This window comes from Oncorhynchus kisutch, linkage group LG15 (assembly GCF_002021735.2).
Source record: "Oncorhynchus kisutch isolate 150728-3 linkage group LG15, Okis_V2, whole genome shotgun sequence".
Taxonomy (NCBI): Eukaryota; Metazoa; Chordata; class Actinopteri; order Salmoniformes; family Salmonidae; genus Oncorhynchus; species Oncorhynchus kisutch.
In genome coordinates, this window is record NC_034188.2 from 68,642,379 (window position 1) to 68,670,343 (window position 27,965).

The 27,965-nt window shown below is 42.9% G+C and overlaps 1 protein-coding gene across 7 annotated transcripts; it reads right to left on the minus strand.

Moving 5' to 3' along the window:
- Positions 1–191: 191 nt before the first annotated feature.
- LOC109905784 (clathrin heavy chain 1) lies at positions 192–27,913 on the minus strand. Of its 7 annotated transcripts, XM_031790994.1 has the most exons (34): positions 27,563–27,913; positions 26,439–26,646; positions 26,015–26,017; positions 15,845–16,113; positions 15,396–15,557; positions 15,148–15,261; positions 14,851–15,024; positions 13,721–13,918; positions 13,352–13,552; positions 12,976–13,128; positions 12,712–12,834; positions 12,402–12,539; positions 12,076–12,240; positions 11,707–11,887; positions 11,399–11,562; positions 11,136–11,261; positions 10,884–11,026; positions 10,461–10,695; positions 10,222–10,344; positions 9,872–10,017; positions 9,534–9,717; positions 9,195–9,387; positions 8,795–8,952; positions 8,382–8,654; positions 8,047–8,214; positions 7,710–7,859; positions 7,408–7,539; positions 7,182–7,292; positions 6,833–7,003; positions 6,410–6,631; positions 5,675–5,695; positions 1,796–1,833; positions 1,636–1,711; positions 192–1,461 (listed from the first exon to the last, which is right to left on the minus strand). In XM_031790994.1, the coding sequence occupies exons 1-33, from the start codon at positions 27,602–27,604 to the stop codon at positions 1,681–1,683; spliced, it is 4,920 nt and encodes a 1,639-aa protein (XP_031646854.1). In that variant the 5' UTR covers positions 27,605–27,913; the 3' UTR covers positions 192–1,461; positions 1,636–1,680. The 7 variants fall into 7 exon arrangements, with proteins under 7 accessions (XP_031646854.1, XP_031646855.1, XP_031646852.1 ...); XM_031790995.1 differs by lacking the exon at positions 5,675–5,695; XM_031790992.1 differs by lacking the exon at positions 1,796–1,833 and having other exon boundaries at positions 27,563–27,912.
- Between the last annotated feature and the right edge of the window lie 52 nt (positions 27,914–27,965).

The following is a 27,965-nucleotide window of genomic DNA, read 5'->3' on the forward strand; positions in this document are numbered from 1 at the left end:
TAATTTGAATGTGCCTAACAACTTCGTCATACAGGGACCAAGATTTTATCTACAGGATAGACTTTAGTCTTTTATATTTCTCTTCCAGCATGGTCTTTATGAAAATGTTTTATTGTTAATATAATAGAAAGGAATGTTCAGAGATTAGGATGATACTTTACACACACAGCTCAAAGCACTTTGGGAATACATCAAGGTAAATACAGGCTTTTATTTCAGACCATTCTTGACAAAGAACTGTATGCTGTAGTACTGAACTAATTCTTCATAATAACCATTGAAATACATAACCTACAGGAGTGTTACTGATCTAAACAAGTTGACATTAGGACACCAAAGGAGAACGGCCCTGTCCTCCAATTCCTCCATTTGTTCTCAGAGCCAATCGCACTGACCGAACCAAACGGGACAGGGCCGTGGAGGACGACAAGCAAGATCTCCACTTTTTTTTTTTTTTTTCAACGATCATTCTTCTGTACACACAAAAATATGGTGACCTAGAACACCACAACACCTGGCATAGACAGACCTCAGCACAAGGAGGGTGGTGACTAAATACAAACGTACAGGTCTGAAGAGTCAGCCTTCGATCCCCCTGCACATACACAGTCTCACACAAGCACTGTACACGGCACAACAGAAGGTCACCTAGATTAAACACATGGAGCCAACAAAGGAGGACTAACATCTATTGGGGCTGACTGGAGAGCCAGTATAGAACAAGGGAGATTCAAATTCTTATTTAGATCACACACACACATACGTCCGTACGCATTTCAAACTCAAAGCTACACGCCTGTGCAGAATATACTATTGTTACTTAGTGTTGAAGTGGCAATATATGTTCAAATATTATATGTAACCTTTTTTCAGAATATACAATAATGAAATGCATTATACAGACAGACGAATAGACAATGTAAGCTGTTCACACGTTCAGTACATCAAAATTAAGAGTTTCTATATTAGTTTCTTCTCACGACAGAGTGCAAATTAGATGCTTCTCCAACTACTTCAAAAAAAGTTAATTGCTTCTTTCTCAAGTCCACTTACATACATAACCCCATAAAAAAGAAAATACACAAAAATGATCATTCTAGTAAGTGTTAAGTAGTCAAATATGGAATGTGAAGAAAAAAAAGTCAAATTTCTGTTCAAAACAATACAAATAAAAGTCCATTGCTGTTTAAAGGAGAACATAATACAAATAATTTAAAAGAACACAGATTCTTGTTGTTTGTATCCCCTATTGTGAGCATGGTAAGCTGGTGAGGAACACAAGGAGAGACAAACAGGTGACTAAGGGGTCAGGGGTGGTGGGCGTTCACATGCCATAGCCAAAGCCAGGCTGGGGAGGTTGGCCGTAGCCGGTGGGTGCTGCTGGGTAGCCGTAGCCTCCATAGCCAGGCTGGGGGGGCACAGCCTGACCAGGGCCTGAAGTGAGCATGAGCTGGGGCGTGCCTGCAACACAAACACAGGACACTAGCATGAGCTTCGTGACAAGACTACTAATATACAAACAAACTCCCAAGGGTTAACACTGCCCAGGTGCTACAACTTCAAAGCATTATAGACCTCCTTTAACATATTCAACCAATAGAGCGGCAGGGTTATGTAGAGGTCAGGCCACCGTACCATAAACAATGGGCTGGGACTCTGTGTTCTGCTCCTCCTGTTTCCTCAGGGACTCGGAGGCGTCAAGCTTGTCGACCTGAGAGGCAGGGAGAGAGGTGAGCATGTTAACCACAGACACAACCAGCAAGGGGAGCTCTAATGAGATGCCAATATAACTGACCTCTGGGTTATTTCACTGGCTGGCCGATGGGACCATTCCTGACAGGCAGAGATGAATAAAGTCAAGATTTAAAAAATAAAAAAATAAAAAAACAGGCCGCAAAAGGCAGGCCATGCTACGGTGTTTCGGAGGGTTTAGTCAGGCACGGTTACTAGTGGCTAATGGCGATACTAGCTACCAAGCTTGACCACGACAGCCCAGCATTAGGGTTGTAAAGGAGTCTAATTTCAGATTAGATACACAGCTAAGCCTAAACAGAACACTAATTAATATATACAGTACCAGTCAAAAGTTGACACCTATTCATTTAAAAAAGGTTTTTCTTTATTTTTACTATATTGTAGAAAAATAGTGAAGAAATCAAAACTATGAAATAACACACATATCATGTAGTAACCAAAACAAGTGTTAAATCTAAATATTTTATATTCTTCAAAGTAGCCACCCTTTGCCTTGATGACGGCTTTGCACACTCTTGGCATTCTCTCACCCAGCTTCACCTGGAATGATTTTCAAACAGTCTTGAAGGAGTTCCCACATATGCTGAGCACTTGTTGGCTGCTTTTCCTTCACTCTGTAGTCCAACTCATCCCAAACCATGTCAATTGGGTTGAGGTCAGGTGATTGTGGATGCCAGGTCATCTAATGCAGCACCATCACTCTCCTTGGTCAAATAGCTCTTACCACAGCCTGGAGGTGTGTTTTGGGTCATTATCATTTGTTTTTCAACAGGACAATCTGCTAAGCGCAAACCAGATGGGATGGTGTATCACTGCAGAATGCTGTGGTAGCCATGCTGGTTAAGAGTACCTTGAATTCTAAATAAATCACAGACAGCAAAGCACCATCACACCTCCTCCTCCATGCTTCACAGTGGGACCCACACATGTGGAGATCATCCGTTCACCTACTCTGCGTCTCACAAAGACGGCAGTTGGAACCAAAAATCTCAAATTTGGATTCCAGACCAAAAGGACAGATTTCCACCAGTCTAATGTCCATTGCTCGTGTTTCTTGGCCCAAGCAAGTCTTCTTACTGGTGTCCTTTAGTGGTTTCTTTGCAGCAAGACCATGCAGACCAAGAAGGCCTGATTCACGCAGTTTCCTCTGAACAGTTGATGTTGAGATGAGTCTATTTCTTGAACTGTGAAGCATTTATTTGGGCTGCAATCTGAGGTGCAGGTAACTCTAAATAACTTATCCTCTCCAGCAGAGGTAACGGTGGGTCTTCCATTCCTGTGGCGGCCCTCGTGAGAGGCAGTTTCATCATAGAGCTTGATGGTTTTTGCAACTGCACTTGAAGAAACTTCAAAGTTCTAGAAATCTTCCAGATTGACTGATCTTCGTGTCTTAAAGTAATGATGGACTGTCATTTTTCTTTGCTTATTTGAGTTGTTCTTGCCATAATATGGACTTGGTCTTTTATCAAATAAGGCTATACCCCCCCACCATGTCACAACACAACCGATTGGCTAGAACGCATTAAGAAGGAAAGAAATTGCACAAATACAATTTTAACAAGGCACATCTCTTAATTGAAATGCATTCCAGGTGACTACCTCATGAAGCAAAAGCTGAGAGAATGCTAAGCTGCCATCAAGGCAAAGGGTGGCAACTTTGAAGAATCTCAAATATATTTAGATTTGTTTAACACTTTTTTGGTTACTACAAGATTCCATGTGTGTTATTTCATAGTTGATGTTTTCACTACTATTATACAAAGTAGAAAATAGTAGAAATAAAGAAAACCCCTTGAATGAGTAGCTGTGACCAAACTTTTGACTGGTACTGTATACATACACACAGTGCCTTAGGAAAGTATTCAGACCCCTAGACTTTTTCCACGTTGTTACGTTACAACTTTATTCTAAAATGGATTAAATAAATGAAAATAAATGAACAAAAATGTAAAAGAAATCCTGTTTTTGCTTTGTTATTATCGGGTATTGTGTATAGATTAATGGGGGGGAAGCTATTTAATACATTTTAGGATAAGGCTGAATCCTAACAAAATGTGGAAAATGTCAAGGGGTCTGAATACTTTCCGAAGGCACTAAATACAAATAAATAAAGATGGTCCCACCATCCAGCCACCAGATGCATCTATTTCCATGTGTTTGGACAGTATGTAGAGAACCAAACCCATTTCAACAGCTCTGATATGGGCCAACATCACAGAAAAATAACTACCAGAGATTACAAGCACCATCACAATGCTAACACCAACAAGAAACTTACCCTACCATGAAGTTGAACAAACAGATTCAATGAATCAACTGGAAACCTCAATAATAAAAAAGTTCTAAATGGAAAGATTATATTTATACTAAAATGATCAATAACCAGCAAATAAGGGAAATCTCTGCTTGATTAGTTAAGCAGCTTAGAGTAGGAATTGTAAAAGAAAAAGCAAGGCTGACAATTCACAGATTCAAGCAAGCAGCATCTTGAATATGAGAGACATACACAACCTATGCATCCTGAAAATTCACAAGATCACTTCAACAAAACCATAAGTCATCTATGAATATACTTCTCTCCTGTCAGATCACAACGTAGGGTTCAGTTCTCTACATACTTGCCTTCTGCCAAAACAGTCAGTACATTGTTTTAAGATGCAGGTAAACAGGCTGTAGGTTCATTGAAGGGGAAAGAGACATGCTGAAGCAGCAGTTAAGTCATTTCTCTGTTTAGAAGAGTGCATGAGAAAGGCAGAGAGCCACAGTGGAGGGAGTGAGAGGATGGAGGGATGGTTTGTACGGCCAGTCAAGGCGTCCAGAAGCAGGCACAGCCAACAACAATGTCTCCAAGCCTGTCCAAAAATACTGCTAATGCTATGGGCGGAGGAAACGCATGCTTGCCCTGAATACAATGTAAGTATGTTACACGCGTTCTACACACTATGTACACACAGTACCCCACTTGTCATTGAACAGACCACACTTTACAGTTCTGGAGTAGCAAAGACACTACAGTACAACTAATAAAACAAATAAAAGGAACAGAATTATAATAAAATGCAAAAAACATCTCCATACATGTCACAATTTGTTGAAGATATTTACATCTAAAACTAGGCATTTTTTACTTTGAGAGTTAACTCCGTAAACTGTTACATAAAAGGGTACTCTGAATGATCAGAATGTCCATACACAATGTGTTCTATTCTCCCACTTTGCAGCTGTCTCCAGCTGTGCATAGCCCAAATATGAGGCTACATTACTTCACTATAAAAGGACAAAATTGAACAATGTTGGCCCTAAGCTCTGGTCAAACCACATTCAATGTGGTCCCAGGGCTGTTTCAGCATTCATTTCAGTACAAATCAAACCCCAGTACTCGATCTACCAAGGTTGACCACTAAATGGCAAGTGGTAGAGATTATCACAGCCTCAAGCCAACAGCAGACCAGTGATATTACAGACAGTGGTAGTTTTTCATTAGTATCTACAGGTCTAAGGGAGAGTATTGTCTGACTACAGTAGGTTATCCAGAGTAGAGCTCTCCTTTCCTGCTCCTGGACAGTTACTGAGTTTGCTGGTTTATGTGGGCAGCCTCAATGGAACGGAACTAAACATCCCTCTGTTTGGGTGTTGCTGGGGTGAATGAGTTCCTGATTGGTCAGTCACTGATTCAACCCTGGAACAAAGAGCAATAGCTAATAGAGCCATCCCAAACCCCAGCATGCCCAGCAGCTCCCCAGAGGCAGGGTGGGAGAGCCCCACTCCAGACCATTCTGGGTCTAGTCAAGGTGTGGAGTCAGAAGCAGCAGTGACATGGGGAGGGGACAGACTCATGCAGTTTCCTCTAGTTTCACTCCTCCAAACTACAGACTACAGAGGGTCAAAAAGAATGACTGGAAATGGATTGGACTTTCACCTTTTCCTTAATCGCATCAACCTGAAAGGGAATTCAGAGAGGCAACTTAAAACAAAACCAACTCTCTCCCAACAGAGAGAACAAACGTGGAATCAGAAGAAAAAAAAATAGAAAAAAAACTATCAGTGAGAGATGGAAATAAGCCACTTTTGATACAAATGTGGTACGTTTAAGTTATAAAATATCTATTAGCAGACCTGTTTTTAAAATATCATTACAGTAATCATCATACAACATGCATAATTATGTACAATTGGTCTAGATAGCAGTCTATTTCTTCCTGTTAGTCCTGGATCCCAGCAGACTATAGCCGATACTACCATTATGTTCTACCACAAGAAGTGATATTTCTTGCCATATGACAAATATGTGGCATGGAAGAATACTAAGCAGTATGAATCTCCTGACGTTAGCATTTGTATGGAAAAGTAGCAGAGATGAAAACCCAAATCAAAACGGAAGACATGATTACCGGTAACATGACTGAGAGAAACGGAACAGGATGAGATCGGCTGAAGTTGTGGTTGTTTACAAGATCCTAAAAGGTGACCTCCTCAAAAAGGTAAATTGGTACATTAAAAACATCACCTGACAACGAATTGCCTCACCATGTTAATAGTAACCTACTTTTCACTGTAGACACTGATAACCTAAGCACAAAAAACCCTTACCACACTCTGTATAAAATACCCTATGGGGTGAACTGCCATCCAAGGCGTGGCCAACCTAACCCACCTTGGAGAGGTACTCCCTCATGACCTGGATGAAATAGGGCATGGAGAAGTCCATGATGTTGTGCCTCCAGGCCGTCTCCAGCACCACGTCAGGCCTCAGCAGGTCGTAGCAGGTGAAGAGGCAGGCGGCAAAGCACTCCTTCTTGTCCTCCTCCAGGAACCAGGCCAACAACTCCTCAGCCAGCTCCAGGTCTTTCGACTCAGACGCATACTGCATGGCGTCCTACACACAAAAACACCACAGACATACACATCAAAACAAGGGAGACACAGGGAAAGAATTCAGACAGTGACGTCAAAAAGCAATGTTATGATCCATACATTTTACAAAAACAACAGCAGCATGGGTATCTGTGTGAGCTGATGATCACTGGTCTGTAGACAAAATATTAGTATTTGATATAAAGTTGAGGAAAAGCTGGACCTTGTAGAGTTTGTCCTTCTTGCAGAGTTCCACGCTCTGCTTCCAGCGGTTGTTGCCTTTGAAGAGGTAGGCAGCGATCCTCCTGAACTCAATCAGCTCGTGCTTCTCCAGGCCCTGGGCAAGGGTGATGTTGTCAAAGTTGTCGTAGGCATCAATGGAGGCACGCAGGGCCTGGACAGGACAGAGGTGTAACAATAAGAGAGAAAGTCATTTCTGCATGACAGAAAATGAATGCAGACTTTTTTTTCAACAAAGGAACTTCTCTTTTCACAAAGGTAATTTCAGTGTTTTCACAGATTCTTCTCGCCAAAGTATGAAAAACTAAGCTTATGTTAAAAGATCTTAGTACCGCATAGTCTTCCTCTGTGATGAAGAGGTTGTTAAGTGCTTCGTTGACACCCTTGTTGTTGTGGTTCTGCACTGACCGCAGGTACGGCTTGACCAGTGACAGCTGCTTGGTCTGGAGGTGGACAGAGAAAAAAGTCCAGTCAGTGAACAGTCAAGCAGATCGTTCTGAATGCCAAAGATTGCCATACAAGAAGCTATCAAGTATGGACAGAGTAGCATCCTAGTACCTTCATGAAGAAGTTGACTGCGCGGGTGTGGTCGAGTCGTGGTGACAGCACTATGAGCAGGTCGTTCAGTAACAATGGTTTGAACTCCAGGTAGAACTGGATAGCCTTGTAGTATAACTCCACATTGGCCACCTGGAATCACAAGCCTCATACATTCAGCTGCAGGATGTGGATTTCTAGTCAGTGACAAATACTTGGCCTCATACAATGACCAAGGAATACATCATGACAACAACCAATACGAAATGTTTGCAAATCTAAAACATGACATGCTGAGCTTGTGTGTTGTTGCAGTCAGTTACCTTGGTGACAATGTCTTTGAACTGTCCCTCCTTCCAGGCGTCTGAGGGGTGGCTCATCATGGTGAGGATGGCGTTGTCAAACTCCTCATACTTGTCATAGAGGAAGACCAGCTCCGCCCACAGGTGGGCCTGCTCTGCAGCCCTCAGGACCTGAAGACACACATTAACATTATCGTCACCCACCCCAAAAACAGCACACAAAGATATGAATCACTAAATCACACATTGCTGCATTCAAATAACATATGAACAAATATCAAAATATAAAGACTTTGCAGATCATTTCAATCCGCTTGCATATAGACAGACATCTCGTAGCGTTCTTCCCCTCCCTTACCTTTGGAATGTTGACTCTGGACCAGAAGAGCTCCAGGTGCTCCCTCATCTTCTGGGGTTTAAACTTGGAGTAGAGGATGGCCAGCTCGGTGAACATGCCCATGTGAGCCCGCTCTAGACCCAGGGCTGCCTCCAGCATGGTGATCAGCTCCTCAAAGTAAGCACGGTCCTAGAGACAAACACAACCATGGATCTTCAATTAACACAGGACCATTAAAAACACATTTATCACATGCTATGGTATGATTTGGTCAATTATTTTCTTTAACTCTGGCCAGGATAAGGCAATTGCTATGAGAGTGAATATTGGTAGTAATTGAACCAAATGAGCCTTACCTGGTAGTAGTTGATGAGCTCCTCCAGTTCATCAGCATGGACAACAATATGCAGGCCACACATCTGTGCCAGGCGGAACTCATTTCCATCCACACAGGCAAAGCACACCTCTTTCCAGGTGCGGGTGCTGTTGGCTTTGCGGGCTCCATCCACGGCGGCCTGGTACTCTCCCAGGTGGACCAAGGTGGACGCTAGCCGCCCGAAGTTGGACACGTTGTTGTAGAGCAGCTTGGCCGCATCATACATCCTCTCATCATAACACCTGTCACCCACCTGGAATAGAGAAATACTTCATAAGAAAAAAGGTATGATACTGGTCAGCAGTGATGGAGAAGGATGTGTCAGGTAAACGTGTGTGGGGGTATGCCGGTGTGTGTATGCGCCAGTATGTGTATTTTGTGTTCAGAGCGTACCTGTTGGATGTGGGCGTTGTTGGGTCCATTGATGAACTCCTCCAGTTCAGCCAGGCGGTTGGTCTTGGCCAGGGCGAAGATGAGCTCTGTCTCCACGTAGGACTCACGGGACTTTTTACGGGCCATCTGAAGGAACTTCACTAGGTCCTCCCAGTTACCTGAGGATAGTAGAGGAACATTTATATTTACTTCACTAAACCCTTTTCTCCTAGCCTGGATTCTGCAACTGAGATTGCAGGAAGTCCCTTCTCTTTAGCATATGAGAGACTGATCCCAGACAACTTTTCCCCCAAATTGGATGCAGGTGAATACCTTCCCCTCTAATAGCAAGCCTACATTGAAAAACCCTAATGTTGGTTGTATGCTGGACAATACATGGATCATTTTCTTTGTCTCTTACCACTCTGGGCTGCAGCCTGGCCCACCTCCATGTAGGCAGAGGGGTCATCAGCCTTGATGTAGGAGTCGATGGCCTCCTTCACCAGACCCTTCTGCAGCTGAGCCTTGGCCAGCTGGCTCCACACTGGAGGCTCGTTGCAGCGCTCAGCAAATTCGTAGGCCCGGTCCAGGTTCCCAATGTGCTCAATCAAAACCTAAAAACACAGAAATGACTTTTGTCAAGTTCACCTCTTAATCCATAGAATTCAGACAGAACAGTAGCATTGCCCACAACGGGAATTGAACAAGCAACATTTTGGTCAATGGTCCATTTGCCAGAGCAAAAGACTCAACCACTGACCTGCACGGCGGAGGTGTTGACGTCAAACTTCCTGAAGATGGCGAAGGCCTCCTCGAAGAGCTCGTTGCTGATGGCGATGTTAGCGATGTCGGGGGCATCGTAGTTGTCTAGGCGGTTGATGTACTCCATCACACGGGTACGGTCCGCCTTGATGGCTGTCAGGATCAGCAAGTTCTGCAGGTTTCTGAATAAAAACACAGATGAACTCTGCTCAGCATGACAAACTAAAACAACAAGTTTAAAGTTACAAACAAGCCTGATATTGAAAGAGCAGACACACAATGGACAGCTCAGTCTGCCAGTGAGCACAGGTAGCAGAGCTTCAGTAGCCCTAGTACCTGTGTTCACTGAAGACCGAGTTATCCAGAACGATCTTCTCCAGCAGCTCAATGAGTTCGTTGGGGAGGTCTGCAGTCATGAAGGCCTTGACTGTGACGGACACCTCCTCTGGGTCCTGTGTCTCAGACAGGGCCGTCTGAACAACCTGAATGAAAGACAACAAACGTCATTCCAGAATGGAGAGAATAGTCACCATTCTGCAAACTTATAGCCAACCAAGTCACAAATAACAATTTAACCATCGTGAGAAATATAAGCAACGTTTTGGTGGGACATCACAGAACATTTTGGGCCATGGTTTTAGTAAGGATGAGGTTTGCATTTCAAACAGGCAGGAACAGGTCCATACCTGGTCGATGAGGGGTCTTCTAAACGGGTTACTCTCCAGCAGCACGCTGGCCCACAGCTCAGGATCTTTACGGCGAACCAGGTAGCGAGACAGACTCTTGAACAGAGAGTTCTCATTGCACACCTGTAAAAGGAAATGTAAGATGATCAGTATTTGAGGGAAAACATACGCAAACAGTATAAAATTAACATTTCAATGTATTAGTCAAGTAAAAATGTCATTCTTATTTCCCCACTCACATTAATGAGCTCCTGGTCACACTGTCCTCTCTCGTAGGCCACGCAGGCCAGGTGGGGGTCCCTCTTCTCACAGTACTTGCCCACCACGCGGCTGTCGTAGAAGGTGTTCTCACGCAGGAAGCGCTCTGGGTTGTTGTTGCTGTCGATGTAGATCTTGGCCAGGGCATTGTGGGTAGCTGGCTCCTCACAGCCCTCATGGATACGGGCCTCCAGCCAAGGCAGAAGCAGCTTCAGTCTGGAGCCAACAAATATATACACATCTTCAAGTTTCAGGTGCTCATAAACTGGATATATTTACACTTTTAAGTGGGTCAAACAGCACCCCTTCATCCTACTTTCTCTTTCAGAAGTAATGTCACAATTAAATGCACTACAGCATAAAGCCAGTCTGGGCTGAGACATCCCTCTCCCCACAGTCCTTACCTGTTCCTTTTCTCCACCTCAGCCACTAGTTCATCAGTGGAGAACTGTCCTTTCACCACCAGGATCAGGTTCTTAATCACATCCTCAGCACAGTCCACATCCAGCAGCCCGCCAATCACCACCGGCAGACGGCTGGGGTTCACCTAACACACAAACACATTTTTCTTATAGAAAATTCACATATCGTACAATGGTGTGTGTGTGTGTATACAAACAAAAAGCTGTTACGCAGGTTAATATGAGTTTATGTACCTTCTGCACATAGATCTCAATGTATTTCTGCAGGGTGTTGCGGTACAGGTAGAGGACTAGGTCGTGGACAAAGTCGAAGCGGTCACACACGATGATCAGGGGGAGCTGATCAGTCAGCTTAGCTTCCTGTGAAGAGAGGAAATATTGATATCAGCTCACAGAATCAAACTAACAGCTAGACTTGGCTTTCAGGGTAATTAACCAAATAAAGACTGAAGTAAGCTGTGATGTCATACTATAGTATGCCTACTTCTCTTCCTTACCTTGAGGAAGTTCTTGACTCGTTCAGGGTCGTAGCAGTTGCTCTCTCTGCAGATCCTCTCCACCTCTTTGATCTGTCCCGTCTTACAGGCTGCCTGGATGTACTTGAAGTGGACCTCTGGGTCCTGGCTGAAATTAACGATGGAACCCAGGAAGTAGAACAAACCTGGAATGAATAGAGACAGAACTTAGTCCCCATAGATAGAGAGGTAGGATGAACAACTATGTGGTTGTTGAGACAGTCATGACCAAGTTCCATGCAGGTGAGGACAAGACTAGGTGGTTTGCGTCAGGTGTATGGTCTGCTTACCTTCGAAGCTCTTGAAGGACTCAAAGAGCTCAGTGAGGGAGTTGGTGGAGAGCTGCTCGTGGTACTTAGAGGCCACCTGGACACAGATCTGCAGGTTCTGACGGATGTTGGCCGACAGCATGGCCCGAAGACACTCCAGAGAGTCCTCCACTGACAGGGAGCCAAAGAAGTTCACCAGCCACTGCAGGACAGAGTCAATACACAGAGTCAGTGCACAGACAGGAAAAATACCAGAATGCACACAGTCAATAAAGCTTATGTTTATTAAGAGCAAAACACAGCAAGTACACACTTGTTCACCAAGACCATGAACACTCCAGGACATTCTATTCCATGCAGTGTGTGGTTGTGTTAGATAGTGTCCTATACCTCAGGGTTGAGCAGGTGTGTGTGCACCACAGCCCGTTTGATATCATACAGGTCGGTGTAATGCTCCAGAGCCCTCTGCAGCAGGCCAGCCTTCTCACACAGCTGGGCAACGTGGGCACGGTCGTAGTGGGTGAACATCTGGTTGCCCAGGATGGCATCAGCCACCTGAAGCAGAAAAAAAACATCATACATGAATTTAAAATCCATGACATCACGAGTCAGTGGAAGAGAAGCAAATAAGAGTGTGGCACTAAAAGAAAAAAACATGCATACAATTGCTGTGTAAGTGTTGGGTCTGTGTGGAATGGGGTGTGATGTGTGTGTACCTGTGGGGCGTGGACCAGGTTCATCTCCAGCAGGCGTGTCTGCAGAGGCCCCTCAGCAGGCCTGTTGTTCTTCAGGGCATCCAGGAGGAAAGAGGTACACTGCTGGATCAGGTTATACTCCATAAACACGTCAACGATCTGAACAGGGAGACAGACAATACATCAGCTACCACACATCAATCATGTTACTGTATACAGCACCTCACAGCGCAGCACTGAACAAGGTTTTTTCCCTTCAGAAAATGTATATGTAAGGGAAATAGGACGATAAATGAATGGTTGAGGTGGTGAAGACGTTTAGCCGTCTGACCTGTGTGATGTCGGCCAGGGGCTCCTCATCCTGCACCAGCATCTGGGAGAACTGCAGGCCTTGTTCTGGACTGATCCTCATCACATTCCGGAGCAGGAACATCCAGTCTGGAGTGTAGCCCACCTAGAAGGGAAATACGGAAAACGCATCCGTTAGTTAAAAACGGAATACAATCTAAATTGACCATATTAAAGAATTCAATTTTGTGTCAAGTCAAATGTTATATTGGAAAGGACTTAGAAAGATAGAAACACCACAACTAACCTTTTTGGCGTAGAGGACAATTTTCTGGAACTGTCCGGTCTCAGCGAAGCACTGAATGACCTTGTTGGGCACGTTGGCCCTGAGGTAGACGCTGAGAGCCAGAGTGGGGTCCACTGATTTCACCAGGTCCCCCAGCTCCTCTGAACACTCCAGCTATTAAAAAAAACACATGCAATTTTCATAAATCCCCAACCAACACTGTCGCGAATAAAGTCCTAGCCAGCCCAATAGTTATAGGGATATTTGAACAGCCCAGTGCTATATGTTGAGCAATACATAATTGGAAAATAAAACTTAAGCTCAATGTTGAACATCCAAACTCAACAGTAAGCGACAACTATAGTCTCAGTTTATTATGATAACTATGGTTTCCTGCCTTGTCCTCTTTGAGCCATTTCTCCAGCAGCTGCTTGCGTCCCTGCTGTAGGACGGGCCTGCACAGCTCCAGAGACTCAAACTTGTTGAGCTGGCCCTGGTCCAGCAGGATGCCAAAGTACTGCAGCAGTGGAGAGGTCTGGCCCGGCTGGGCCGGCACACTCTGGAACTTACGGATGGTGTCCGGGGTACGCAGGATACCCTGGGGAGGAGGAGGAAAGGAGCGTTTTGACTTTCAAAAAATGTGAACATGACAGAAGACTGTAGTAGTAGAAACCTTATTATACACAAGGCAGCTGAAATATCATCCAAAAAACATTTACCAGATCATGATTTTAATTGTTTGTGCGTTTTGGTGCATTGGCAGTACCTTGGGAGCGTTTGCGGCCACCTTGGCAGCCTCAGAGTAGTTCCCTGCAGCAAACAGGGTGTTGAACTTTCTGGCGAACAGCTCCTCGGCCCCAGCCAGGTTGTTGCGCACGGCCATGCGCAGGGCTAGGTCTGGGTTCTGGAGCACGTTGGTGATGTAGGGGATGATGTTCTCCTCCTCCACACACACTGACAACACCTGGACAAACACATTAACACACAGACAGGGTTAGAGAGTCCACTACTATACAGACATGAAAATATGTGTACTATTACATTAGTTTATATGTACTGACAAATTTAACAAAACTGGTATATAATAATTCCTTTGTTAAACTCACATATTTATTCAGAATTTAATTGAACGTGTAAAAAGAATGTTGCTAGACTAGAGAATAGCATTTGTGAATTAACTACACAGAAACACACTGCTCCATGGTGATGTCTGTGTGTTACATTAAGATATAAAGGAGCAGCAGACTGGAGGGTTAGAGAGCCAGGAGCTTTAAGGAGATTAGGACGCCTGGCAGGATCTCCAACTGTGTTTCACATGCTGCTATCTGCTGGAGGTGCCGTTAGATCAGTATTAAACAAGGCTTCCCTCAGCCAAGGTCACCAAGTGACTGACTGACTCACACACACAAATTTGGGGCGGCATGTAGCCTAGTGGTTAGCGCGTTAGACTAGTAACCGAAAGGTTGCTAGATCGAATCCCCTAGCTGACAAGGTAAGAATCTGTCGTTCTGCCCCTGAACAAGGCAGTTAACCCACTGTTTCTAGGCCGTCATTGAAAATAATAATTTGTTCTTAACTGACTTGCCTAGTTAAATAAAAAGGTTAAAAATACATTATTTTATTTTTATTTATAAAAGCACACTTCCACACCCTGTTTTTCCACTGTCACATATATGGGACTCTCAGCAATCATCACACAGGTACAGTATACAGTGTTTGTGAATTCTGAGGAGGAGACCTGGAGCAGTAGGCTCTACAGACATGGATCAGCTTTCCATCGTCCTGAATATTTAATGGCTCTGTGTTTTGGACAGGAAACTCATTGATCAGCCCACTGGCATCTGGTTACTTCTGATAAAAGGAATAAAACACTCCCATTTACCAGTGGAGACATACCTGTCCTTTCCTGTTGACTCCAATGATGCCAGCGGTTGGTTCATGTGGGGCTGTAACAAAGATGGTCTCCCCGCTGATCCGGTTCATGTAGATACAGGTGCCAGTCTCCAGGTCATACAGGTGGATGTAGCCATATTTGGTGATAAGAAAGACAACATCTTGCTTAGAGCTGATCTAGAGGACAGAGAGCAGGGACACAAGACTTCAGAAGCTGTAGCATAACAGGTATTAATGCAGAGGGCCTGCATGACTGTATGGAACAGGTTTGAGTTCTTGTCTGTGAAGTGGTTCCAGTACCTGCATGGCTACAGGGAAGTCATTCTGGGCCTCAGGAGGGAAGAACACGTCCACTGCCTTCTTTGGAAACGGCTGATTGCCTGTTGGTGGGGTTCCCACTTCAATTATGTGTAACTAGGAAAGCAAAAACACATTCAGAGGAAAAAAACAAAAACAATAAGATCTCCCGGTCTTCTTTGCTCATTTTTCTTTTTCCATTCAATTCCAGCCCTCCCTGAGTACTCCATGTCCAAGCTGGAGATTCCTACCTTTCCTCCAGCTTGCCCTCGGACAGCGAAACAGAACAGTGTGGATTCCTCTGTATTACCCTCCATTTTGAACTGGGCGAAGCCGGCGGCGTGGCCCTCAATGGGCTGGGAAACCTTCCTGTCCACAGAGTACAGCTGCATGGCTCCCACCACACGGTTTTGCTAAAATGAAGGAATACACATAATGTACAAGAGCTTGTGCTACAGCAGTATTTTCCAGAGGTACATTAAGTCTTATCAGAGCAGAACATTTCAATGCTGTGCAAGCTTCAAAACAGCCAAAAAGCATGTTATTAGCATCTATCAGGTCAGTGTATTGCTGTACATTAGTGTTAACACTCACACGGATTAACTTCTATGACAAACTCATTAAAGAAAACGCAAGTCACTTCAGTAGACTACAGCTAGCGTCAACCATAAATCCAATCTAATTCCCTCTATTTCAGTACCTGTGCTGAAATCCCAATGAGAAGCAGCCATTTCTGTTTGGCGTCAGTGCGGTAGTTGATGATTTGACAGCCTGCTAGGCTGGAGTGTCTGTCAAAGACTTTGACTGGCTGGGAGTCTCCCTCCATGCTCCAATGGTAGACGGCGTTGTCTGTGACCAGTGCCACAGTGTTGAGGGAGATCCACTTCCAGAAAGTGACGTCATCAGTCATGGTGTGAGCCTTCATCTTGCTCTTCATCTCAATGTTGAAGATCTGGAGGGTTTTTGCAGCTGAAAATTCACACATTAAAAGGTTTAGCAATATGATGATCTAACACTGTATATCCACGAACTAATGTAAACTACTAATCACCACACACAAACAGACTAGAGGGGAAATGAAAATACTGTAATACCAAATTTCACTTGATTTAGAAATAGTGGTAGTCATGGTTTGGTGCGAGTGCCACCAAATGACCAAACAAAACAGCACTTGCAATGCAGAAAGCAAGACCACAACGACGGGCAACCAATAACGTGGCAAGATCTGCATTCAGGAAGGAAAAGACTCAATACAAAAAAAAGGTAAGACATCACCAATCCACATGAGGCTAATAAACAGCAATCACTAGTGACTGGGTGAACTGATAATTTACAAACCAGTTCCTTCAGAAAGTTCACACTTCTTGACTTATTCCACATTTTGTTGTGTTACAACCTGAATTGAAAATGGTGTTAGATTTCTCACCCATCTACACACAATACGTCATAATGACAAAGGGAAAACAGGATATTTTGAAATGTTGCTAATTTATTGAAAATGACTATTATTTTACATAAGTATTCACACCCGAGTCAATACTTTGTAGAAGAACCTTTGGCAGCGATTACAGCTTAGAGTTGTCTTGGATAAGTGCAATCAGCATTGAGATTCTCCCATTCCCTCAAGCACTGTTAAGTTAGATGGGGAGCAGTAGTGAACAGCAATCTTCAAGCCTTTCCACAGATTTCCAATGGGATTCAAGTCTGTGTTTTAGCTGGGCTACTCAAGAACATTCACATTCTTGTTCTGATGCCATTCCAGCGGTGCTTTGGTTGAATGCTTAGGGTCATTGTCCTGTTGGAACATAAATCTTGTCTCCAGTCTAAGGTCGTTTGCATTCTGAAGCAGATTCTCATCAAGGATTTGCCTGTATTTGACTCCATTCATTGCTCCCTCCATCCTTACCAGTCTCACAGTCCCTGCCGCTGAAAAGCATCCCCATAGCATGCTGCTGCCACCACGCCTCTGGGTGATGAGCTGTGCCTGGTTCTCCAGACATAGCTCTCTGCATTCAGGCCAAATATTTACATTTGTCATTAGACCAAAGAAATCTTTTGCTCTTAGACTTTCACGTGCCTTTCTGCGAACTCCAGATGTGCGGTAATGTGCGTTTTTCTCAGGAGTGGCTTCTGTCTGGCCACTCTCCAATAAAGCCAATATTGGTGCAGTGCTGTAGACACGGTTGTCCTTCTGGCAGCTTCTCCTATCTCAGTCAAGGAACTCTATAGTTCCGTCAGTGGTCACTGGGTTCTAGACCACCTCCCTGACCAAGGTCCTTCTTGCACAGTTGTTTAATACCCTTCCCCAGACATATGCCCCATCACAACTCTATTGTGGAGATCTATGGACAAATCCTTGGACTTCACATTGTCATGACATTGCCCTCTTTGGGTACAGCAAGCCCCATCCCCCTCTCCCGGTCTCCCGGTCTACACCCAGGCTGCTGTGGTCAGAGAGCGGTCGAAAATTCCTAGAGGAGATTATCTCCTCATGGCCACAGTATAGAGACAGAGTGGATTTACAAAATGTATGTTCTGGAGAAGGTATAACAGATCGGTGAAGAATTCAGCTACGAACAGGTCCGTTTGGTACAATTTAGTGAAACTCACGGGAGACAATACAGCCACATTACCATAACGCTGTTTATCTTTTAACCATAAGATGTGGTTAAACTCTTAGACTATTGATACCGACAGAATAAGAACAAGTCTTTGATATGAATTACTAGTCTGCAGCTAGGAATTCGGTATCATTGAACGCGAAGACCGACAACCGCCGAAACATCTATTCTATAACGACATGAATGAATGTCACTCTGAACTATCCATTCTAACCACGACAGAGAGAGGACGGACACTCTCCAACAGAAACAAACTTTTCAACAGAGACCCGACGACACACTGAGCGTAAATATATATATTGATTGCAATTGTTCCCGAATGAGTGAGCGTTCATGTGCAAAGGATTAGCATTTCAAGTGTTTTAATTATCAACTGTGTGTTATCTTATCTCAGACGACCCCAACTTCCCTTTTGTACACCAAGCCGCCGATGCCGGTTATCCCACTAGGGAAACTCCGTTATCATTTCCTTGTAACTAGGTTTGTTTATGCATTTCTGTGAATTACTTAGTTAAATCATTTATTTACTAAGACGATGCATGGATGACTCAGTGAAGACTGGGTTCGTGCAGATAACCAACCATTTACGACGTTTGGAATGAGACTAACGTGAGGTAAAATAAATAATTCATTAATCAGAAGACTATTGATCAGATATGAAAATATCTGAAAAGTTTAGGAAAATTATAACTTTGTAATCTGAATATTGGTGCCCCGACTTCCTAGTTAATTACAGTTACATGATTAATCAGTCTAATCACGTAACAATAATTACAGAGAGTCATTTGATAAAAGATTAATTTTCAGTTTAATGATGCCAAAGACACGACAACAGTATAGTTTCTGCTTTGACATGCACTGTTAACTGTGGGACCTTATATTGAAAGGTGAGTTTTTCTAAATCATGTCAAACCAATTGAATTGTCCAAAAGGTGAACTACAATAAAGTTGTAGTGATATCAAGGATGATCAAAGGAAATTGGATGCACCTGAGCTCAATTTAGAGTGTTATAGCAAAGGGGTGTGAATACCTGTATTTATTTTCAATTAAATTTGCAAGCATTTCTAAAAACATGTTTTCACTGCCATTATGGGGTATTGTGTGTAGATGGTTAAGATTTAATTTAATACATTTTGAATTCAGGCTGTAAATACAAAATGTGGAATAGGTCAAGGGGTATGAATACTTTGATGGAACTGTATAAGGTCTTCCATTAATTACTGTTAAAAAGTCCTACTATTGTATGTGCCTAGTCATAGGTGAACTTCCAGGAGTTAGAGCAGCTCTACAGGATTCCTAACCACAGTATGCTCATCCTGAGATGAATTAAGAAGTTTGGGATTGGGTCTGAATGCTGATTAATGCAAGACCACAAAACACAAACTGATGCGATGACGTACGAGAAGTGTCTTTGGATGCACTGACTGACAACCAGTCCATTTCAGGCTTTCCAATCACTGGCTTATTATTGGAGCAAGGAAAGGGTTTCCTATTCATTAATTTCCTGTGTCTGTAGCCTATGATGAACCTGCTATTGTTAACAAATTTAACCACTCAAAAGTCTATAGGCCTACATTTCCTGTTGTGTAATGCTATACCTGGACTACAAATCAGAGCTACATTTAAAAAATAAAAAAAACTAGCCCATCTAATGCAAAGAGAAATGACACATTGATCACTTTTTTTTTTGCATCTGAACCCTTTGGAATTACCTGGAATTCTACATAAATTGGTAAAAAAGAAAAGTGATCTGTTCCTCTAAGTCACAACAATAGACAGTGTGCTTAAACTAATAACACACAAATTATTGTATCTTTGTCTATATTGAATACATCATTTAAACATTCAGTGTGGGTTGGATAAAGTATGTGAATTCCCTAGGCTAATGACTTCTCCAAAACCTAATTGTAGTCAGGAGTCAGCTAATGTGGAGTCCAGTCAATGAGACGAGATTGGAGATGTTGGATAGAGCTGCCCTGCACTTTAAAAACCACTCAAAAATGTTGAGTTTGCTATTCACAAGAAACATTGCCTGATGTGAACCATGCCTCAAACAAAATAGATCTCAGAAGACCCAAGATTAAGCATTTTTGACTGGAATGAAGCTGGAAAGGGTTACAAAGTATCTCTAAAAGCCTTGATGTTCATCAGTCCACGGTAAGACAAATTGTCTATAAATAGAGAAAGTTCAGCACTGTTGCTAGTCTCCCTAGGAGTGGCCGTCCTGCAAAGATGACTGCAAGAGCACAGCACAGATGCTCAATGAGGTTAAGAGTCCTGGAGTGTCAGCTAAAGACTTTAAAAAATCTCTGGAACATGCTAACACATCTGTTGACGAGTCTACAATATATAAAACACTAAACAAGAAATGTGTTCATGGGAGGACACCATGGAAAAAGTCACTGCTGTCCAAAGAAAAACATTGCTGCACATCTGAAGTTCGCAAAAGAGCACCTGAATGTTCCACAGCACTACTGGCAAAATATTATGTGGACTGATGAAACTAAAGTTGAGCTGTTTGGAAGGGAGGAACACACAACACTATGTGTGGAGAAAAAAAAGGCAAAGCACACCAATATCAAAACCTCATCCCAACTGTGAAATATGGGGGAGGGAGCTTAATGGTTTAGGGCTGCTTTGCTACCTCAGGGCCTGGACAGCTTGCTATCGTCGACAGAAAAATGAACTCCCATGTTTATCAAGACATTTTGCAAGAGATTATTAGGCCTGTCCGCCAATTGAAGCTCAACAGAAGTTGGGGTGATGCAACATGACAACGACCCAAATCACAGAAGTAAATCAACAACAAAATGGCTTCAACAGAAGAAAATACGCCTTCTGGGGTGGCCCAGTCAGAGTCCTGACCTCAACCGGACAGAGATGCTGTTGCATGACCTCGAGAGCGGTTCACACCAGACATCCCAAGAATATTGCTGAACTTCAATAGTTTTGTAAAGAGCAATGGTCCAAAATTCCTCCTAACCGTTGTGCAGGTCTGATCCACAACTACAGAAAACGTTTGGTTGAGGTTATTGCTGACAAAGGAGGACCAACCAGTTACTAAATCCAAGGGTTCACATACTTTCGCCACCCTGCACTGTGAATGTTTACAGTGTCTAAAATAAAGACATAAAAACATATCATTGTTTGTGTGTTATTAGTTTAAGTAGACTATTTGTCCATTGTTGTGACTTAGATGAAGATTAGATCAAATTTTATGACCAATTTATGCAGAAATCCAGGTAATTCCAAAGGGTTCACATACAGTGCCGTGCGAAAGTATTCGGCCCCCTTGAACTTTGCGACCGTTTGCCACATTTCAGGCTTCAAACAAAGATACAAAACTTTATTTTTTTGTGAAGAATCAACAACAAGTGGGACACAATCATGAAGTGGAACGACATTTATTGGATATTTCAAACTTTTTTAACAAATCAAAAACGGAAAAATAGGGCGTGCAAAATTATTCAGCCCCCTTAAGTTAATACTTTGTAGCGCCACCTTTTGCTGCGATTACAGCTGTAAGTCGCTTGGGGTGTGTCTATCAGTTTTGCACATCGAGAGACTGAAATGTTTTCCCATTCCTCCTTGCAAAACAGCTCGAGCTCAGTGAGGTTGGATGGAGAGCATTTGTGAACAGCAGTTTTCAGTTCTTTCCACAGATTCTCGATTGGATTCAGGTCTGGACTTTTACTTGGCCATTCTAACACCTGGATATGTTTATTTTTGAACCATTCCATTGTAGATTTTGCTTTATGTTTTGGATCATTGTCTTGTTGCAAGACAAATCTCCGTCCCAGTCTCAGGTCTTTTGCAGACTCCATCAGGTTCTTCCAGAATGGTCCTGTATTTGGCTCCATCCATCTTCCCATCAATTTTAACCATCTTCCCTGTCCCTGCTGAAGAAAAGCAGGCCCAAACCATGATGCTGCTACCACCATGTTTGACAGTGGGGATGGTGTTCAGGGTGATGAGCTGTGTTGCTTTTACGCCAAACACAACGTTTTGCATTGTTGCCAAAAAGTTCAATTTTGGTTTCATCTGACCAGAGCACCTTCTTCCACATGTTTGGTGTGTCTCCCAGGTGGCTTGTGGCAAACTTTAAACAACACTTTTTATGGATATCTTTAAGAAATGGCTTTCTTCTTGCCACTCTTCCATAGAGGCCAGATTTGTGCAATATACGACTGATTGTTGTCCTATGGACAGAGTCTCCCACCTCAGCTGTAGATCTCTGCAGTTCATCCAGAGTGATCATGGGCCTCTTGGCTGCATCTCTGATCAGTCTTCTCCTTGTATGAGCTGAAAGTTTAGAGGGACGGCCAGGTCTTGGTAGATTTGCAGTGGTCTGATACTCCTTCCATTTCAATATTATCGCTTGCACAGTGCTCCTTGGGATGTTTAAAGCTTGGGAAATCTTTTTGTATCCAAATCCGGCTTTAAACTTCTTCACAACAGTATCTCGGACCTGCCTGGTGTGTTCCTTGTTCTTCATGATGCTCTCTGCGCTTTTAACGGACCTCTGAGACTATCACAGTGCAGGTGCATTTATACAGAGACTTGATTACACACAGGTGGATTGTATTTATCATCATTAGTCATTTAGGTCAACATTGGATCATTCAGAGATCCTCACAACTTCTGGAGAGTTTGCTGCACTGAAAGTAAAGGGGCTGAATAATTTTGCACGCCCAATTTTTCCGTTTTTGATTTGTTAAAAAAGTTTGAAATATCCAATAAATGTCGTTCCACTTCATGATTGTGTCCCACTTGTTGTTGATTCTTCACAAAAAAATACAGTTTTATATCTTTATGTTTGAAGCCTGAAATGTGGCAAAAGGTCGCAAAGTTCAAGGGGGCCGAATACTTTCGCAAGGCACTGTACTCCCTCTTGCCACTGTATATACACAGTACTATTTCAAAAGTTTGGTCACACCTACTCATTCAAGGGTTTTTCTTATTTTCTACATTGTAGAATAATAGTGAAGACATTAAAACTATGAAATAACACATATGGAATCATGTAGTAACCAAAAAAAAGTGTTAGCCACCCTTTGCCTTGACAGCTTTGTACTCTCAATCAGCTTCATGAGGTAGACCCCTGGAATGCTTTTCCAACAGTCTTGAAGGAGTTCCCACATATGCTGAGCACTTGTTTGCTGCCTTTCCTTCACTCTGCAGTCCAACTCATCCCAAAACCAGTTCAATTGGTTTGAGGCCAGGTGATTGTGGAGTCCTGGTAATCTGATGCAGCACTCCATTACACCCCTTCTTGGTCAAATAGCCCCTACACAGCCTAGAGGTGCATTTTGGGTCAATATCCTGTTGAAAAACAAATGATAGTCCCCATCTGGTTTGCGCTTAGTGGATGGCATATCGCTGCCAAATGCTGTGGTAGCCATGCTGGTTAAGTGTACCTTGAATTCTAAATAAGTCAATCACAATCAGTGTCACCAGCAAAGCACCACCACAACTCCTTCGTCAAGCTTCACGGTGGGAACCACACATGCAGAGATCATCCATTCACCTACTCTGCATCTCACAAAGACACAGCAGTTGGAACCAAAAATCTCACATTTGAACTCCTCATACCAAAAGGACAGATTTCCACCTGTCTAATGTCCATTGCTTGTGTTCCTTGACCCAAGAAAGTATTTTTATTGGTGTCCTTTAGTAGTGAATTTTTTGCAGCAAATTTACCATGAAGGCCTGATTCATGCAATCTCCTGTGAACAGTTGATGTTGAGATGTATCTGATACATCAAGTCTGAAGCATTTATTTGGGCTACAATCTGAAGTGTAGTTAATTGCCGATTTCTGAGGTTGGTAAGTCTAATGAACTTATCCTCTGCAGAAGAGTTAAGTCTGGGTCTTCCTTTCCTATGGTGGTCCTCATGAGAGCCAGTTTCATCATATCGCTTAACGGTTTTCAAGACTGCACTTCAGTTCTTGACATTTTCCGGATTGACTCATCACGTCTTAAAGAAACGATGAACTGTCGTTTCTCTTTGCTTATTTGAGCTGTTCTTGCCATAATATGGAATTGGTATTTTACAATCTTCTGTATACCACCCCTACTGTGTCCCAACACGCATGAAGGCATACCTGTTAATTGAAATGCAATCCAGATGACTACCCCATGAAGCTGGTTGAGAGAATGCCAAGAGTGTGCAAAGCTGTCAAGGCAAAGGGTGACTACTTTGAAGAATCTCAAATATATTTTGATTTGTTTAACACTTTTTTGTTTACTACATGATTCCATGTGCAATTACATTGTTTTGATGTCTCCACAATTATTCTACAATGTAGAAAATAGTGAAAATAAGGAAAAACCCTGGAACAAGGTGTCCAAACTTTTGACTGGTACTGTACACACAAAAGTATGTAGACATCCCTTCAATTAGTGGATTTGGCCATTTCAGCCACACCCGTTGCTGACAGGTGTATAAAATCGAGCACACAGACTTGCAATCTCCGTAGACAAATATTGGCAGTAGAATGGCCTTACTTTAGAGCTCAGTGACTTTCAACGTGGCACCGTCATAGGATGCTGCCTTTCCAACAAGTCAGTTCGTAAAATTTCTGCCCTGCTATAGCTGCCCCGGTCAACTGTAAGTGCTGTTATCATGAAATGGAAATGTCTATGAGCAAAAATGGCTCAGCCATGAAGTGGTAGGCCACACAAGCACACAGAAAAGGACCGCAGAGTGCTGAAACAGGTAGAATGTTAAAATCTATTCTCGGCCACAACACTACCTACAGAGTTCCAAAATGCCTCTGGAAGCTACGTCAGCACAATAACTGTTCGTTGGGAGCATCATGAAATGGGTGTCCATGGCCGGGCAGCCGCACACAAGCCTAAGAGCACCATGCGCAATGACAAGCTTCTGTTGGAGTGGTGTAAAGCTTGCCGCCATTGGACTCTGGAGCAGTGGAAATGGATTCTCTGGAGTGATGAATCACGCTTTACCATCTGGCAGTCCGACAGACGGATTTGGGTTTGGCTGATGCCAGGAGAATGCTACCTGCCCCAATGCATACTGCCAACTGTAAAGTTTGGTGGAGGAGGAATAATGGTGTGGGGCTGTTTTTCATGGTTTAGTTCCAGGGAAGGGAAATCTTAATGCTACAGCATAAGTCATTTTATACGATTCTGTGCTTCCAACTTTGCGGCAACAGTGTGGGGAAGGCTCTTTCCTGTTTCAGCATGACAACGCCCTCGTGCACAAATCGAAGTCCATACAGAAATGGTTTGTCGAAATCGGTGTGGAAGAACTTAACTGGCCTGCACAGAGCCCTGACCTCAACTCCATATTGAACACCTTTGGGATGAATTGGAACGCCAAAGTCCTGTGAGCCAGGCCTAATCACCCAACATCAGTATACGACCTCACTAATGCTCGTGGCTGAATGGAAGCAAGTCCCTGGAGCAATGTTCCAACATCTAGCGGAAAGCCTTCCCAGAAGAGTGGAGGCTGTTTTAGCAGCAAAGGGGGGGGGGGCAACTCCATATTAATGCCCATTATTTTTTAATAAGATGTTCGAAGAGCAGGTGTCCACATACACTAATGACCAAAAGTATCTTGTCTGACAAGTGAACGCTTAAAATAGAAAACATAAAGTGTCAAATCAATATTAATCAACACAAATACAAATTAATTTGGCTACAATAGTCTAGTATTGAAATGTTGCATTGCATATCTGATTCTTGAAGTCTAATCTGCAATACACTGTCTCTGAATGCAAGGTTCTTACACTGCAGCCCAGGATGCACCGACAAAAATCATGCAAACCATGACTATTTTGGCCTATAGTCCAAGACCAGCTCTTAAACTGGATATAGTCATAATAGGGGAATGAATAATACATTATCAAAAGTTATCACAAGGATCTTGCTTCAGAGGAATGTTTCACTGGCTCAGTCTGTGCATTAGCCTTGACCTCTACGCAATTGAGACAGTAGTGTGCAATATAAAAGGTGCACAAGGTATTCTCAGATGTTTTTACTTTAACCCTTTTTCCCTCAAACCTAAAGGTCTTGATGAACTCCCTTGAACATCCCTATTCTGTTTGCCATTTACCCTATAGCCTCCTGTTTAAAAAAATAATAAATCAATCCCCTTGTGTTCGAAAGTAGAATGGAAGCACTCTTTCCTATGTAAACATAAACAGTACTGGGCAGACATTCCAACACAGTGCAAACATGATTACAACTTCCACAACTCATGATATATAAAATCCAACTCACCGTCTGCAAACATATAAGAAAGCATTAAGAAACGAAAAGAGCAAAAACAAGCAAAAATAGAAAAAGCATTCATGATAGTATGACAATTTTATCAGTGTACAAAAGGGGTTCAATTGTTTCAAATGTAGACTATAAATTGCAACTCACAAGCAGTTTTACTTCTGATTTTTTTAAACAAAAAATAAATGGACAGGCCTGTGTATGGTCATTAACAGGTGAAGCAGAATGTGATAGGCCTAGATTATTAACTTGCTGACAAACAAAATCGTACATACACAAACTCCCTTTAATATTAGGACAGCAACACATAGGAAAATGAAGGCCTACAGCACTTAGTTTGGGTGAATTAAGTTGTTAAAAACACAGCCTCTGTACATATTAGTTCAGTCAAAGGAAACAAGTCAGGCTCAGTGGAAGTCCTTACCTTTGAGGGCAATAACTTTGCTAGCAGGGTTCATGATGGCGCTATCTGCAGAGATGGGCCTACGGATTGGAGTGTTGGGGTCGGCCATATCAATGATGACAACCTGTGCCTGCTCGCCCACCTTCTCTCTTATACAGATGAACTTATCAGACTCCATAGTCAGGGTGCTGAATCCAATGTTAGCTGGGTTGATCCCCAGGTTCTGGAGCTAAAGGAAATGGAATTACATTGTTAGAAAGATTTTGATTGAAAAAAACAATTGCTAGTGTGACTGTGTAGCAGAGGTGATTCAGTGAACTAGGCTTGCATGATGAGTGAGTGATCTTGTCTGAGACCTGAAAACGTGTTGGCTCCTGTCCTGGAACTAATGCCAACACTTTAGTTCAGTGGGCTAACCGACCTTAAGGCTCATGCACAGGTTAATGATCATTGCAGAGATTAAGATTTTATGTTGATGATAATTCGTACTGTAGCTATCCATTTGTACTGACTCAAACCCATTACACTTTTATCATCCTATGGCCATAGATATAGCAACTACATCAAAATAAATAATACTAACTAGCTAGGCATTGTAGAAAGCCATGATGTTTTAACCATAGAACATTGTCTGTGGATTAAACCATTTTAGTTTACTGAACAACTGCCTCACTTGAATATCAGGGTAGGGGTAATGTAAGATCAGTGTCAACACTAGCAGAAATAGCTAAATGTATCCATCTGGCTGTTATTGAATGGACTGTCAAACAGAAACGTATCTATCTAGTTAAGTAGTTAGCCATTACTTAACATGACATATGTTTGAGTTAGCAGACCAATTAAAATCAAAATAGCAGCCATCATATAAAAGCAGTTAACGTTACGTTTGATGGCAACCACAGAAAGTTAACGTTCACTGTCACTGTGCTAGTCTTTTCGCTAGCTAGCTAGCTAGCTAGCATAATATGGCAACGGGGAGGAGAGGTCATTCATTTCGCTGCGGGTGTTGGACTGCCAGCTACAGTTAGCTTAGCTAGCTAACAGTTAGCGAAAATCGTCAAGCAACCGATAAAGATCTGGAGGGGTTTAGTGCGATAGTTACGAGCCCTCGCCACGACTAGTATTTCGCTATATTGTTTTCATACCTGCAGGTGCTCCTGGAAGCGAATAGGTAGTATTTGAGCCATTGCGGATTTCCTTTGCTTCTACGGAGTCCTGGAATTCTAGCTAAAAAGCTAGCTGGCTAGGTTAGCACCGTGCTAGCTACGACCTCCTCGCTCACTGATTCGTAAGTCGTAGTCAGACAGTGAATATTTACGTCCAAGCAAGCTGTTATTGGAAATATTTTCCAAAATATTATGTCAAGTGTAGCCGCCGGATGTTTATGCGTTTTCTCCACTGCCGGAATGGATGGATAGCAGTGTCTTAAACACTGATCTCAGTCCAAACCTGCAATGGCGGCGGAAACGGATCAAAATCTGAGACGGAAGAGGAAGCAAGACATCCAACTCCCTAATCGTTTTTGTTCATATACAGTCAGTGAACTAA